The sequence below is a fragment of the Schistocerca americana genome, chromosome X (assembly GCF_021461395.2).
Source record: "Schistocerca americana isolate TAMUIC-IGC-003095 chromosome X, iqSchAmer2.1, whole genome shotgun sequence".
In the NCBI taxonomy this organism is placed as follows: Eukaryota; Metazoa; Arthropoda; class Insecta; order Orthoptera; family Acrididae; genus Schistocerca; species Schistocerca americana.
Genome location: NC_060130.1, coordinates 933959778 through 933974157, shown reverse-complemented (window position 1 = coordinate 933974157; position 14380 = coordinate 933959778). Strand labels below are relative to the sequence as shown.

At 39.5% G+C, this 14380-nt stretch overlaps 1 protein-coding gene and 1 non-coding gene across 4 annotated transcripts in view; both read right to left on the bottom strand.

The window, feature by feature from the left end:
- Nucleotides 1–4604: 4604 nt before the first annotated feature.
- Nucleotides 4605–14380, bottom strand: part of LOC124555766 (dual serine/threonine and tyrosine protein kinase-like) — a 335619-nt gene continuing 325843 nt past the window's right edge. For all 3 annotated transcript variants that reach the window (XM_047129810.1, XM_047129811.1, XM_047129812.1), the window contains 2 exons: nt 13330–13497; nt 4605–6312 (listed from right to left, as the gene is read on the bottom strand). In XM_047129810.1, the coding sequence (XP_046985766.1) occupies nt 6308–6312; nt 13330–13497 (173 nt within the window). In that variant the 3' untranslated portion in view covers nt 4605–6307. The remainder of the gene's footprint in view (nt 6313–13329; nt 13498–14380) is intronic.
- Trnap-cgg lies at nt 8216–8290 on the bottom strand. The gene has a single exon. It is a non-coding gene; the product is annotated as a tRNA-Pro (tRNA).

The following is a 14380-nucleotide window of genomic DNA, read 5'->3' as shown; positions in this document are numbered from 1 at the left end:
ATATATAGTTGCAAACACATCAAAACAATATGTGCAGTTCAGTAAAAAGCACCTTCTTGCTTTATCCTTCGTATCTTGTTTACTTGCTAAGTGCCAAACAACAATGAAAATTACTTTTCTTGTCCAGTAATTCTGACTTCTTCACTGTTTAAATCATTTTCATTAAACCACATTTATCTATTTATGTTCTTAATTATGCACAGTGTAGGTTTCTTTCCTCTATAAAATATAAATACTTTCTGCTTTCAGATATTTTGTCTCTCTTGTAGGAGAACACTAGTACGAAAAGTACCAGAGCCTTGCATAACTTGCCATGAAAACAAAGCAAACGTAATAAAGATTAAGAATACAAAAAATCCATTTCTATAACACAAGTGAGTTCAACTATAATGGGTTATAACTTCTGATGGTAGCAGACACCGGTATAGTCCCTTGTCTCTGTGGATGTGCCCCATACTCAGAAACTTAGAACTCCACACTCGGCACAATCTATAGATCATTGACATCATAGACACTCGCATCATGGTCAGGCATGAAAGGTACCCGCACTTTGAGTAGTTCATTTTGATCATAAAAACGCCTATTTAAACAGGTTTAACAATACAACCAATGAGTGATACAGGAACCTACAGTCTAATCATATAAATCATTTTTGTTACCTATAGCATCTTGCTCATAAACTCTGGCAAGCACTGCAAACCCCCCCCCCCCCCTCCACCCAGAAATGGTATGATGAACACTTCATAGACATGAGGATGCATTCATAGCTTGAAGATCACATGACCTCAATGCTACTCTGCACATCTTGTATGCCACTGAGTTGTTGGCAGTGGGTGAGTGTACATGGATCTTCAGTGTCTCATGCAGTCCCTATCATGGTATGTTAACCTTGGCTGAAGAGGAAGGGAGGGGCTACGTGTTATGCAGGTTACTGGATATGTGCCCCTAATTCAAAAATAAGTTTTTTCAAATTAGTCAATTCAGTGGCAGTAGATGAACAGTTTATTGCAGACATGTTCACATGCTCTGCCCAAAAATGCCATACGCAAAGACTGACAAAAAAGAAATGAAACCGACATCGAAAATTTGTATACTTCATTAAAATTTGTTGTGGATACCTTAAATGTAGGACCCTTTGTAGAGTCCACCCATGTCTGTATTCAAATCTTTCCATGGTCAAAACATTTTTGCATTTCATTTTTGTGAGGCTCCACAGAACATTTGTCACTTTTCCTTCCAGCTGAGTGGAAGACCATGCTGGTAGTTAACTGTATATACACTGAGATAATAGATTTTCATAAAATTTGTTACAGCATAACACCCTTACCAATGCAAGAGGCAGATTTGTCACAGTTGATGATACCTTCTGACAACCAAATATTCAAAAAAATGGTTCAAATGGCTCTGAGCACTATGGAACTAATCATCTGAGGTCATCAGTCCCCTAGAACTTAGAACTACTTAAACCTAACTAACCTAAGGACCTCACACACATCCATGCCCGAGGCAGGATTTGAACCTGCGACCATAGCAGTCGCGCGGTTCCGGACTGAAGTGCCTAGAACCGCTCGGCCACACTGGCCAGCCAAACCAAATATTGATCAATTTATTGCTGATCAAATAATAAAAGTCCAAGATCTGGAATATTACTTTTATGTTACTGTGTGCATCATTTCATTCAAGCAAAGGTCCTGAACAGATTGTAAGCCAAGCTGGTAGCATGGACTCGTGAGCAAATCACTTTCTTGCAGGTGTACATTATCTTTACTGCAACCTATCAGCACCTGCAGTTTTGTGGGCAGATGAAAACTGCTTCTTGGTAGTTTAACAGGAATCATCATTTTAAATATATTCCCAACCTATTGATGATTTGTTGTTGGGTTTGTTTCATCCTCATATTCTTCACCCATTTAATTATGCTCTCTTTCACATAGCAGTTGGTGGCACTATTACGACAAATAACCATTCCTTTTAAACACGATACGTGAAAGAGACTATTTGAATGAAAGGCTTTCACGTCTGTGATACTCCGTGTTTTGTGTACTTACGCAGACAGTCAGTGGACAGCCTGATGTGTGTAAATAAGGGTACGCTTGTGTGGCCTTTCTAGATGCAGTATAGGTGCAATATGTTGCCCTTTTACATCCAAGAACAAGAGGCTGCAGGAATCCATTTATATCTCTCTCGTAAACTCATCGTTAAAATGCTACAAATAAGCTGTCAGGTTCTTGGCTGAACAGAAATAGAAATGTAAACTGGAATTTAATTTTAATTAATGAAACTTACTTAGTGTATGCATTTGTCTTGTGATATAAAACTGTCCTCACGTGAATCGAGGACCCTCAGGGATCATGTTACAGAAGCCAAGGAAATGCTCACAGTTTTGTCACATACAATCATGTGCAGCATATGCAGGAAAAGTGTAATGTGGTTCCATTTTTATAAAAAAGATGGGCCAACAAACTCAAACTGAAGTAAGAATAATTTTTCAATGACCTTTTGATACACTCCTGGAAATTGAAATAAGAACACCGTGAATTCATTGTCCCAGGAAGGGGAAACTTTATTGACACATTCCTGGGGTCAGATACATCACATGATCACACTGACAGAACCACAGGCACATAGACACAGGCAACAGAGCATGCACAATGTCGGCACTAGTAAAGTGTATATCCACCTTTCGCAGCAATGCAGGCTGCTATTCTCCCATGGAGACGATCGTAGAGATGCTGGATGTAGTCCTGTGGAACGGCTTGCCATGCCATTTCCACCTGGCGCCTCAGTTGGACCAGCGTTCGTGCTGGACGTGCAGACCGCGTGAGACGACGCTTCATCCAGTCCCAAACATGCTCAATGGGGGACAGATCCGGAGATCTTGCTGGCCAGGGTAGTTGACTTACACCTTCTAGAGCACGTTGGGTGGCACGGGATACATGCGGACGTGCATTGTCCTGTTGGAACAGCAAGTTCCCTTGCCGGTCTAGGAATGGTAGAACGATGGGTTCGATGACGATTTGGATGTACCGTGCACTATTCAGTGTCCCCTCGACGATCACCAGTGGTGTACGGCCAGTGTAGGAGATCGCTCCCCACACCATGATGCCGGGTGTTGGCCCTATGTGTCTCGGTCGTATGCAGTCCTGATTGTGGCGCTCACCTGCACGGCGCCAAACACGCATACGACCATCATTGGCACCAAGGCAGAAGCGACACTCATCGCTGAAGATGACACGTCTCCATTCGTCCCTCCATTCACGCCTGTCGCGACACCACTGGAGGCGGGCTGCACGATGTTGGGGCGTGAGCGGAAGACGGCCTAACGGTGTGCGGGACCGTAGCCCAGCTTCATGGAGACGGTTGCGAATGGTCCTCGCCGATACCCCAGGAGCAACAGTGCCCCTAATTTGCTGGGAAGTGGCGGTGCGGTCCCCTACGGCACTGCGTAGGATCCTACGGTCTTGGCGTGCATCCGTGCGTTGCTGCAGTCCGGTCCCAGGTCGACGGGCACGTGCACCTTCCGCCGACCACTGGCGACAACATCGATGTACTGTGGAGACCTCACGCCCCACGTGTTGAGCAATTCGGCGGTACGTCCACCCGGCCTCCCGCATGCCCCCTATACGCCCTCGCTCAAAGTCCGTCAACTGCACATACGGTTCACGTCCACGCTGTCGCGGCATGCTACCAGTGTTAAAGACTGCGATGGAGCTCCGTATGCCACGGCAAACTGGCTGACACTGACGGCGGCGGTGCACAAATGCTGCGCAGCTAGCGCCATTCGACGGCCAACACCGTGGTTCCTGGTGTGTCCGCTGTGCCGTGCGTGTGATCATTGCTTGTACAGCCCTCTCGCAGTGTCCGGAGCAAGTATGGTGGGTCTGACACACCGGTGTCAATGTGTTCTTTTTTCCATTTCCAGGAGTGTATTTTGTAAAATACATGAGACAGAAACTTAAATTTTACACATTTGGTAATATGGCCAAATAATGCTACCATATGTGCTATGCATGCACTAACTTAGCACTTTTAATGGGGACAAGGATTTTGTTTTCATTATCAGACTGCAGGAAGAATGGGCAAAATTCCTACACCCATCTGTGAGACGTGCGAGTTCACTGGGCACAATCCCGCTAATAAAGTAAATAGTGATGACCGCACATAAATGCTTCCCAGGAAAAATAAATGAATTGAAGCATTATAGTACAACTTAATAAAAGTTAATGAAATAATGCTTCAAACAGGCAAACAAATTAAGTTTGAAAACAACTTTTGAAATGAGTTAACGGAGGAAACATCTCAATTTTAGAAATGTAAAAGTACTTTATTTACAGTAAATATTGTAATAAATATTACAGTTTCCTAGAAATGGACAAGTGGTTTATGATTTCTCAATCACAACGTAAGTTATACATTTTTTTTAAAAAAAGTTCATCTGAGTAACAGGACAACACAACATATACACAGTGAAGGACACCAGTTCATTGCCAAAGTACATACTATTTCTGGTAGTTCATTTCAACTGAATTACACGGACTGATAATTTATATTCTGATTTTAGGCTTTAAAGTACAATATTAGAAGAAGAAAATCTGTCTCTCTCATGTCCTTTATCATTAACTGTGGAAGTTTGTATTAATGAATCATCATTTCATGTTGCAGTCAAACCTGACCTATGAAATCCACAAAATTTACGTACGATAAGCTCACGTTTGACATTTCTGTACTCAGAGTGATTCTGTATTGCATACACAGTCAAACAGAAAGAAAAACATATAAATGCTTCACAACTATTATGATCTGAGTGAGTAAATCACTGTAGAGTATTTCTACAGGCCTTGTAACATTAAAACTGGAAATAAAAATGGAAGCATATAAGTTAAAACAGTGATCATTTTACTGCATATAAAATCTAAGTACCATTTGAAAACAAGCAAGTGAATATTATTAAGGCAAAAGTAACTTAATGCTATTACACAAATTTCATATACAGAAAAAAGTGTGTATGCAATTTATAAACCATGATGATGAGACTGAAGCAACATCACAATAATTATTTTGGTGTGTATATGGTTTTTCATGTCTGCATTTTATATAATGATACAAAACTAAATATCAGACTCTTTCTGAAATACAGCCTCTTAAGATATGTGGCATAAACTTTTTATCTTTAAGTGTTTCTACGAAGTCAGTATCTTTTGACATTTTGCCCATTTGTTGTTACATAAAAGATTTCTGGAAACTGAAAGATTGTCACACCCAAATAAGGGCAAAATTTTCTTTTCTCGATTAGGTTTCAATTACGATAGTGAAAAACGTGATTAAAGACAGTACTGCCATTACAGATGGTCTCAGGTGTACCAGTTAAATTTCTCCTGCCTTAAGTCGACAATATTTTTTAACATTAATTACAGTATAATCAACCAAGGAAGTGCTGTAAACATAAAACACGTAAATGCCTGTTTTAACTAAACACACTGTAGCACAGGCAACTTAATTTCTGAAGCACTTGCATTCCAAATGGAAAAAATGAAATGCTTATGAAAATATAGCTCTTTTCCACATATCTAAGACTGATTTTATTTTTTTGTCAATAAATATTAAACTTTTACATATTAATATGTACAGTTTCAACTCCTAAACATTTTAAGATGAAATTTAAGTCTCTCTCTCTCTCTCTCTCTCTCTCTCTCTCTCTCTCTCTGTCTGTGTGTGTGTGTGTGTGTGTGTGTGTGTGTGTGTGTGTGTGTGTGTGAGGGGGGGGGGGGGAAGAGATTCTTGTTCAGCTGTCATACATCATAATGGAGACTAAATGTAGTTAGATGTATTTTTAAATTATTGTTGCAATTAAAACACAGGAAAAATGAGTGACTCTTAAATGAGAAAGTAGCACATGAGATATAAACAAAATAAATACAGAAAAAATATTGAATCTGATGTAAATCACCAAGGCTGATGATGTAGCATCTTCCAATTTCACTTTTTGCATCAACTGCAATAAAATGTAATAAAACGAATACTGATTTTTGGTTGAACAACCTAAAGTCATCAATAAAAATGCTACTGCACTGAGGGACACAGTTCTCATAACGCACAAGCCACAAAAAACTTCACCAGTCTAGATACTTTATTATGAAGAAAGATGACCCAACAGGAGCAGCAGCGCATACCAAATTCCTCCTATCAATGGGCTGCGATAGATCACGAGCTTCTTCTTCTTCTTCTTCTTCTTCTTCTTCTCCTCCTCCTCCTCATGGTCCTCATCCTTATCTAAGTATATTTGGCATATATTTGAAACTTCAGCTCTTCATTCTAAAATAGAACATAGAAATCTATGAAACAAATGAAAATGGTTTCTTCTACAGAAAGTCTAGAACTGCAAAAGTTTACATGAAAATAAATAAGTTACAGAATGAACAATTCACATAGCTTTTTAAACAAAAACAAAGAAAACTATAGACTGAAAACATTCATTTATTCTTCACTTACATTTCACAGATCCACAATGAAATATTTCTTGTGGGAAGGACAATAGTAAATAATGTTCCTTGAGTGTTTTATTACATTTAAAAGTCTCTCTATAGGTTTCACATATTAGTTAAGGCAACCATCATTTATAGTATAACTTATCTCTCGTGCAGAATACAAGTTAAGGCCCTCCTAACTGTCGGTATGCAAGGGTGGCTACTAACCCGCGCGCGTGCATGCGTGAGTAAGTAATTCTAGTTAAGTAATATAATTATTTAACAAACTACAAAACATAAATTATTTGCAAATTAGGTTTTTACTATGTTTTTTGTGGGTTTGAATGACATATCTACATCTACATCATACTCCACAAGCAACCTAATGGTGTGGGTGAGGGTACTTTCGTACCACTGTCTGATCCCTCCAACCCAGTTCCACTCATGAAGAGTGCATGGGAAGAATGGCTATCGGTAAGTCTCTGTATTGGTTCTAATTTCTCAAATTTTCTGTTTGTGGTCAATAAGTGAGATATACGTGGGGGGGCGGGGGGGGGGGGGGGGGGGGCGGCGGCGGCGGAGGAGTAATATGTCCAAATCCTACAGAAAAGTGCTGTTCCGAAATTTCAATAACAAATCTCTTCATGGTGCACAGCATCTCTCTTGTAACATCTGCCAGTGGAGTTAGTTTGTCATCTCCATAATGCTCTCTCACCAGCTAAATGATCCTGTGACGAAACCCGCTGCTCTTCGTTGTATCTTCTCTATCTCCTGTATAAGTAGTACCTGATAGGGATCCCAGATAGATGAACAATACTCAAGAATCGGGCAAACTTCTTTTATGGATCGGTTACATTTCCTTAAGATTCTTCCAATGAATCTGAGTCATGTGTCTGCTTTTCCCACTATCTGTTTTATGTGGTCATTCCACTGAAGGTCGCTCTGGATAGTTACACCTAGATATTTTACGGTAGATGCTGTCTCCAGTTGTTTGTCATCAATAGTGTAGCTGTACAGTAGTGGATTTCTTCTCCTATGTATGCGCAATATGCTACATTTATTTACGTTCAGGGTCAACTGTCAGAGCCTGCACCATTCATCAATTCTCTGCAGGTCGTTCTGCAAATTCTTACTGCCTTCCAGTGTTGATACTTTGGTACAGACAACTGCATCATCTGCAAATAGCCTCAAAGAGCATCCAAAACTCTCTACTTGATCATTTATACAGTATATATTGTAAACAGCAACAATCCTATCATGCTTCCCTTTGGTACTCTGGATATTACCTTTACATCTGTCGATTTTGTTCCATTAAGAGCGACATTTGGAGTTCTATCTGCAATAAAGTCTTGAATCCAATTGCAAGTCTGCTTTGATACTCTGTAAGCTCATATTTTTTCATTAAATGGGAATGCAGTATGGTGTCAAATGACTTACTGAACTCTAGGAACACGGCATCAACCTGAGCGCCATTGTCCACTGCGCTGTGGATCTCATGGAGGAACAGAGTGAGCCGAGTTTCACAGGATCTCTGTTTGTGAAATCCATGTTGATTTTTATAGAGGAGATGTTCATCTTCCAAAAACGTCCTAATTCTTGAGCATACAACATGTTCCATAATTCTACATCACATTGACATCAACCATATAAAATTTTATTTGAAACTACACAAGTGAAGGCATAGCCACAGTATATAAATTTTTTTCTTTAAAAAGAAAGGGTTATGAAACTACCTGGCAGATTAAAACTGTGTGCCGGACCGAGATTCGAACTCGGGACCTTTGCCTTCCGCGGGCAAGTGCTCTACCAACTGAGCTACCCGAGCATGACACACGCCCCGTCCTCACAGCTTTACTTCTGCCAGTACTTCGTCTCCTACATTCCAAACTTTACAGAAGCTCTCCTGCAGAACTAGCACTCCTGAAAGAAAGGATATCGCGGAGACATGGCTTAGCCACAGCCTGGGTGATGTTTCCAGAATGAGATTTTCACTCTGCAGCGGAGTGTGCGCTGATATGAAACTTCCTGGCAGATTAAAACTGTGTGCCAGACCGAGACTCTAACTCGGGACCTTTGAAACTTCTGTAAAGTTTGGAAGGTAGGAGACGAGGTACTGGCAGAAGTAAAGCTGTGAGGACGGGGCGTGAGTTGTGCTTGGGTAGCTCAGTTGGTAGAGCACTTGCCCACGAAAGGCAAAGGTCCTGAGTTCGAGTCTCAGTCCGGCACACAGTTTTAATCTGCCAGGAAGTTTCATATCAGCGCACACTCTGCTGCAGAGTGAAAATCTCATTCTGGAAAAAGGGTTACATTACTGGTTTCAATGAACTACATCGTCATTTTCAAATGTAAAAACATCACCTGGAGACTATATAAAGGGAATTATGACCATACATCTGACAAAAATTACAAGAAATAATGCCACCAGGCAACTGAGGCAATGGTGGCACAACCAAGTCACTACAGGTTATGCCTATGCTTGCCCAAATGTTCATTCCAAATGCTGGTGTAGGATAGATATAAACTACACCATGGTGAAATTTGCAAGGAATTCCTGCAATGTGTCCTGCTGTGACAACGATCGTATGGCTGATATAACTCCGAAAGATGAAAAATTGTAAAACTGGAATTCTGTAAAGTACCTAAGAGTGCAGGAACAGAATGCGACATTTAGAGTTTAACTGTACTTAATTCTGCTTGGTGGCGTTGTATGGTGCACAAGTTTTGCAGCATATGCAGAAGGCAGTCTGCATGCCAGATTGCAGCTAGAATTATGTGTGAGCCAATGCACCACCATTGTCTCTTTTTAGTAAATAGGGTTGTAGTTCACACATGCATTGTGTCAAGGTAGACGGTTGGAGGAGGGCTCAAAGTTTCTAAAAAAATGGACTGTTAATATAGTCATTCTGATAATTTAATGTATTGCCAGGCTCTTGTAAATGGTTTGTAAAAAAATGCTACTTTCTTCCAGCATTGTCAAGAGGTGTCCCTTAGGTTCATTATGTAGCACTTAGATGAGTGTATCAATGTTTCAGAGTGATTTGATGTCTGAAAATGCCGATAGTGCTACCAGTCGCAAAAGAGTACTGTGAACAGTGGACTATATTGCTTCCATCTTGTACTGGCAGACACAGAAATCCTACTGCTGACAGGCACAAAACACGGGACACTGTGGACATCCAAACACACAGTTCTGATATTGCAATTAGATGAACAATTCAGTGCTTGTAGCCAGTTCAGTATAGTACCTACAATTACACTATGGAGTAAGTTCCATTGGGGAGATAACATTCTGACTTAGCAGTCACTAATTATGGAGAACTAGATACAATTAGAAAGTGACTGCACAATTACATTCAGCCATAGTGACAATATCATAGACTGCCAAGAGACAGCAAAATTATTTATACTAGCATAGGACAAAAGCACCACACATCAAACTGCACTATAGTTAAATACCATTTTGTAACATACTTTTAATAAGTGTTACGGGTCATTTCTTATTATGGTGCCACATTTCTGTTCTAGTGCCATCCTGTCATGCAAGTGTTATTAATTAAACTCTGCCACCTTTAATGAACTAGAGCATTAAACAATTTTGTGCTACCATACACCGTTGGGCTGAATTAATAGTTAAATTCTGTTACAATATTCCCAACAGATGCCCTATTCAATATTTTTGTTAAAAACATTTTGGGATTGTGCCGTAACCAAAAGCCATTCTCTGTGCCACATGGATATGTAGATTTTTGGGAAAAAAACTGGGCTCATATCACTGGAAGAAGCCATGACAAACAAAAGCATGCAACAGATGATTAGTAATTCATCTCAAGATATACTGCACTATCTCACAAAATGGTAAGAAGTAGTGAAGTGACTGGAATATATGATCCACTCAGTAGTAACTAGCTATTTTCCAAAATACGTCACTGTACTGCAGAGCCATGGTAACCTTAACATCTAATCTATTGACACGATAGCTGTTGTAGTAATTTCAATACACAATTTTTTTTAAAAAATCCATAAATAAATATGACAGTAATGGGAAAAATGAAACACAGGACACACAGAACTGAGAAGTTGGACATCATGTTTTACTTGTGATTGCACTATACACTAGTTTTAGAATTTGGATTTAATAAATTGTAATTTCCTAATAACCAACCACAATTTCTTGCCATTTCTACATTCTTTGTGACATCACCTGCTATCTGCCTTTCTTAGAGTAGAGATATAGTGATTGACTGTGCTTCACGTGTTTCTGAGTCTGCAGTTTTGGAACATCCATTTTAGAGTTGCAAGCATTATAGAAGGGCTCTGCTAAATCTACACATAAAGGCCTTGAGGGTGATCTTCCCAGTTTCCACTTCTATACACTGAAAAAAATTGATAACAATGCTATTGTAAAAGTGAAAGGCAAATGGGGAATTCTTGTCTCATGTAATCTAATACCAGTACTGTGATGAACTTAACACAGTAGTAATTAAGCCCATGCACACCATCAACACACACCCAGTCATTTGCAAACTTCAACATGTCACCTTACACAGTCTTCATTATTACTAACACAAAATCTGAACTTTTCACCTATGGATGCAGCTCCCTCAGAATGTCTTTAGTTTGTGAAACAGCATGCACGGACTTTCACTCCAGTCTACTTCTCACCTGTGCCTCAACACTGGTCTCATAATTCTGATGTCCACCAGATGTAGAGCACAGATTGTGACATTGTTTAATGTTGTATAAATCATTTTTAGTCAACAGATGTGTTCTTTCCAGTTTTGAATCAGGCACTGGGTCTCAAATTTTGTCCAAAATAACTTGGAATGGAATTTCATTTGCTATATCCGCTCCTATACTGTCCTCTTTTCCTGATTAAATTAAATGACGAAGGTCATTTTCATGTCCAATGTGAGTTGAGATAAATTTCACTACTGACTAACGTGCAATGGGCGAGTGGTAATAATACCAATGTGGCACCAAAATCTACCGCCTTTTTACATTTCCAAAAGAACTGATCACATTTTGCTGAAATATGATGTGGAATGTGTTTTTCGACCACCATCTAAGATTAGGGCCCTTTTACACTCCATAAAGGATGATCTTGGTTTGCGTACAGAAGGTGTTAATAGTATTTCTTGCAGTTATGGCACATCATTCACTGGTCAGACCATCTGGACTGTGGAGGATCAATGTACTGACATAACAGCCGAGCAAATCTGCTATTGCAGAAAATTGGGATAGTGTTAGTAAGAATAAGTTACATTAAATTAGGAAGTGACTTTCTAAACATAGGTGGAAGTTTTTCCTTAAATACTCCCAATGGAATCTTGCTCTCATCCTTGGGGGAAAAAAAAGCACGGAGAGCCAGAGTTAATGCTACATCATCTGTTGCTGTAGAGAGAGAGAGAGAGAGAGAGAGAGAGAGAGAGAGAGAGAGAGAGAGAGAGAGAGAGAGAGAATCTTTTCAGACATGCTCTGCAAACAGAGGTTTTGAATTCCCTTGTACAGCACTTCCTTGCTGAATTTGTGCCATGAAAATGACACTGTGTGCACCTGTTGAAATATCTGTGGTTCAGAATGAAATGTTCACTCTGCAGCGAAGTGTGTACTGATATGAAACTTCCTGGCAGATTAAAACTGTGTGCCAGACTGAAACTTGAACTCGGGACCTTTGCCCTTCGTGGGCCAGTGGTAGAGCACTTGTCTGCGAAAGGCAAGTTCCCGAGTTTGAGTCTCGGTCCGGCACACAGTTTTAATCTGCCAGGAAGTTCCATATTGGTGGTTGTTGAAGGGGTCACTCGGCTGCATCCCCATAAGTTATTTGAACAGAAACACAAATTAATTCAGGTTTGTGATAAAGTTATGAATACTGTCTGCAAAAACTGAAGAGTGATTAACAGGTCATCTCTTGGTGATACAGCTTGTCATGTTATTGTATGATGTTTTCAAATATTTGATTGTACAACAGAAGAGAGATGTTCAAAATTTGCATAGAACATTTTCAGAATGTTTTCAGTTTGAGCAAAGTCCTCTGATTCTATTTCATTCAATAGTGTTTCTTGTTAACTTAAATATGTATGCCCCCTCCCCCCCCCCCCCCCCCCACCCAACTCCATTTCTTCACCCAAAACATTCCGTTTTCTTCTTAATTTTTTGTTTTTATCACAATTTTTCTTCAATAATAATAATGATACAACTGTGGTGGTAAGCTGTTGTTTTTAACCATCACAATGTAAACTTCCACTTGCCGGTCTCATAACACAACTCTAGTGGGGTTCCTGATATTAAACTACCAAAGCGAGTTGCTTGTGCAAATTTGCCCAAGTTTGTGTTCTAAGGGAAACAGTTCAGCAAGCATTTGCAGACTTTGCTTGCTAGAGAACACACACACCTTTAAATAAAATTACACTTTAAGCCTATATGGGTTCCTTAAAACTGGCTGGTGTGTATAAATCACATAGTGACTCAACAGTCTGTCTATGGGTTCCAGACACAGGTAGATGCATCTTTCTTCCTGTAATATCAAAGAAATGATTCTGCTGAATCTCATGTGCATCATTCTTTAATGACAAGTCTGATCAAAGCGTATGAAGAGCAAATGACAAATTAGCACCTATACGAGTGGACAAAGTGGGTGTAAATAATTGTGAAACTATTTATTCCTAGCACAAACATAACCACAGATGAGTAAATAGAACCTAAATTTAAAATTATAACAAGTTTCAATGCCATTAAATACCACCCAGTCATTATGACCCACAGGAGCATACATATGTGGCTTTTTTAAGGAAAGGAGCTGGGTTAATGTAATAAAAATTAACACTGGAACACTTCTCGATCAGAACAATTAGGAATGGTACCAGACCTGGTGTGAGCTGTTCAGAGAATCGTCGGGAATACTGTTCGAGAATAGATTCGAGCAGAGGCTGAACGTATCCCAGAAGTGGTCTCCTGGACGGTTCACCTGACCAGCACTGCTCCATAAGATGCCAACACTGGTCATCAAAATGGGCCAGCCTTTCCGGTCGAATACCTTCAGGAACAAAAGGGAAAAATAAGTAAATAAATCAAGTATTTTTATCATTTATAACGTAAAAAAAAAAAAAAAAAAAAAAAAAAAAAAAAAAAAAAAAAAAAAAAATAATCCTCTGCCGCACCAGACGACATGGAAGCCATCAATTGGCATACACAACAATTACACAACAATCAGATAGCTATATAATTATTCCATTATGAGTACACAATGCAGAGTTGTACGGAGGAGTTAAGAGGAAGTAACACAAAAATGTGCACCCAAATGTCCAAGCCACATTCCTTAAGGGTGATAAATGCTTTGACCTCTGATAAAGAAGACTAGCTGAACCTGGTATACGTATGCACATTAAACTTTATTTTGGTCAAGATTTTTGGACATATTCTACAGCTTTCAATGGAGATTAACAGATACACTCTCTTTTGCAACCAAATTTTTTATTCTTTTGATACATGGTTCACAGTTACTGTATATATTGTCAGTGGGTTCTAGGAATTAAGAGATGTAGAAATGAGTTTGCTAGCATCCACATAACTATTCGTAACCTTTATTATTATTATTATTATTATTATCATTATTATTATCATTATTATTATTATTATTGATAAATAAAACACTCACCAGAAAGATGGTTGGTTGATTTGAGGGAGGGGACCAAACAGTGAGGTCATCAGTCCCATCAGATTAGGAAAAGATGGAGAAGGAAATTGACCATGTTATTTCAAAGGAACCATCCTGGCATTTGCCTGAAGCAATTTAGGGAAATCAACAAAACCTAAATCAGGATGGCAGCACACAGGTTTGAACCATCATCCTCCTGAATGAGAGTACAGTGTGCTAACCACTGCACAACTTCATTTGGTGCTAACCAGAAGCAAAGAGG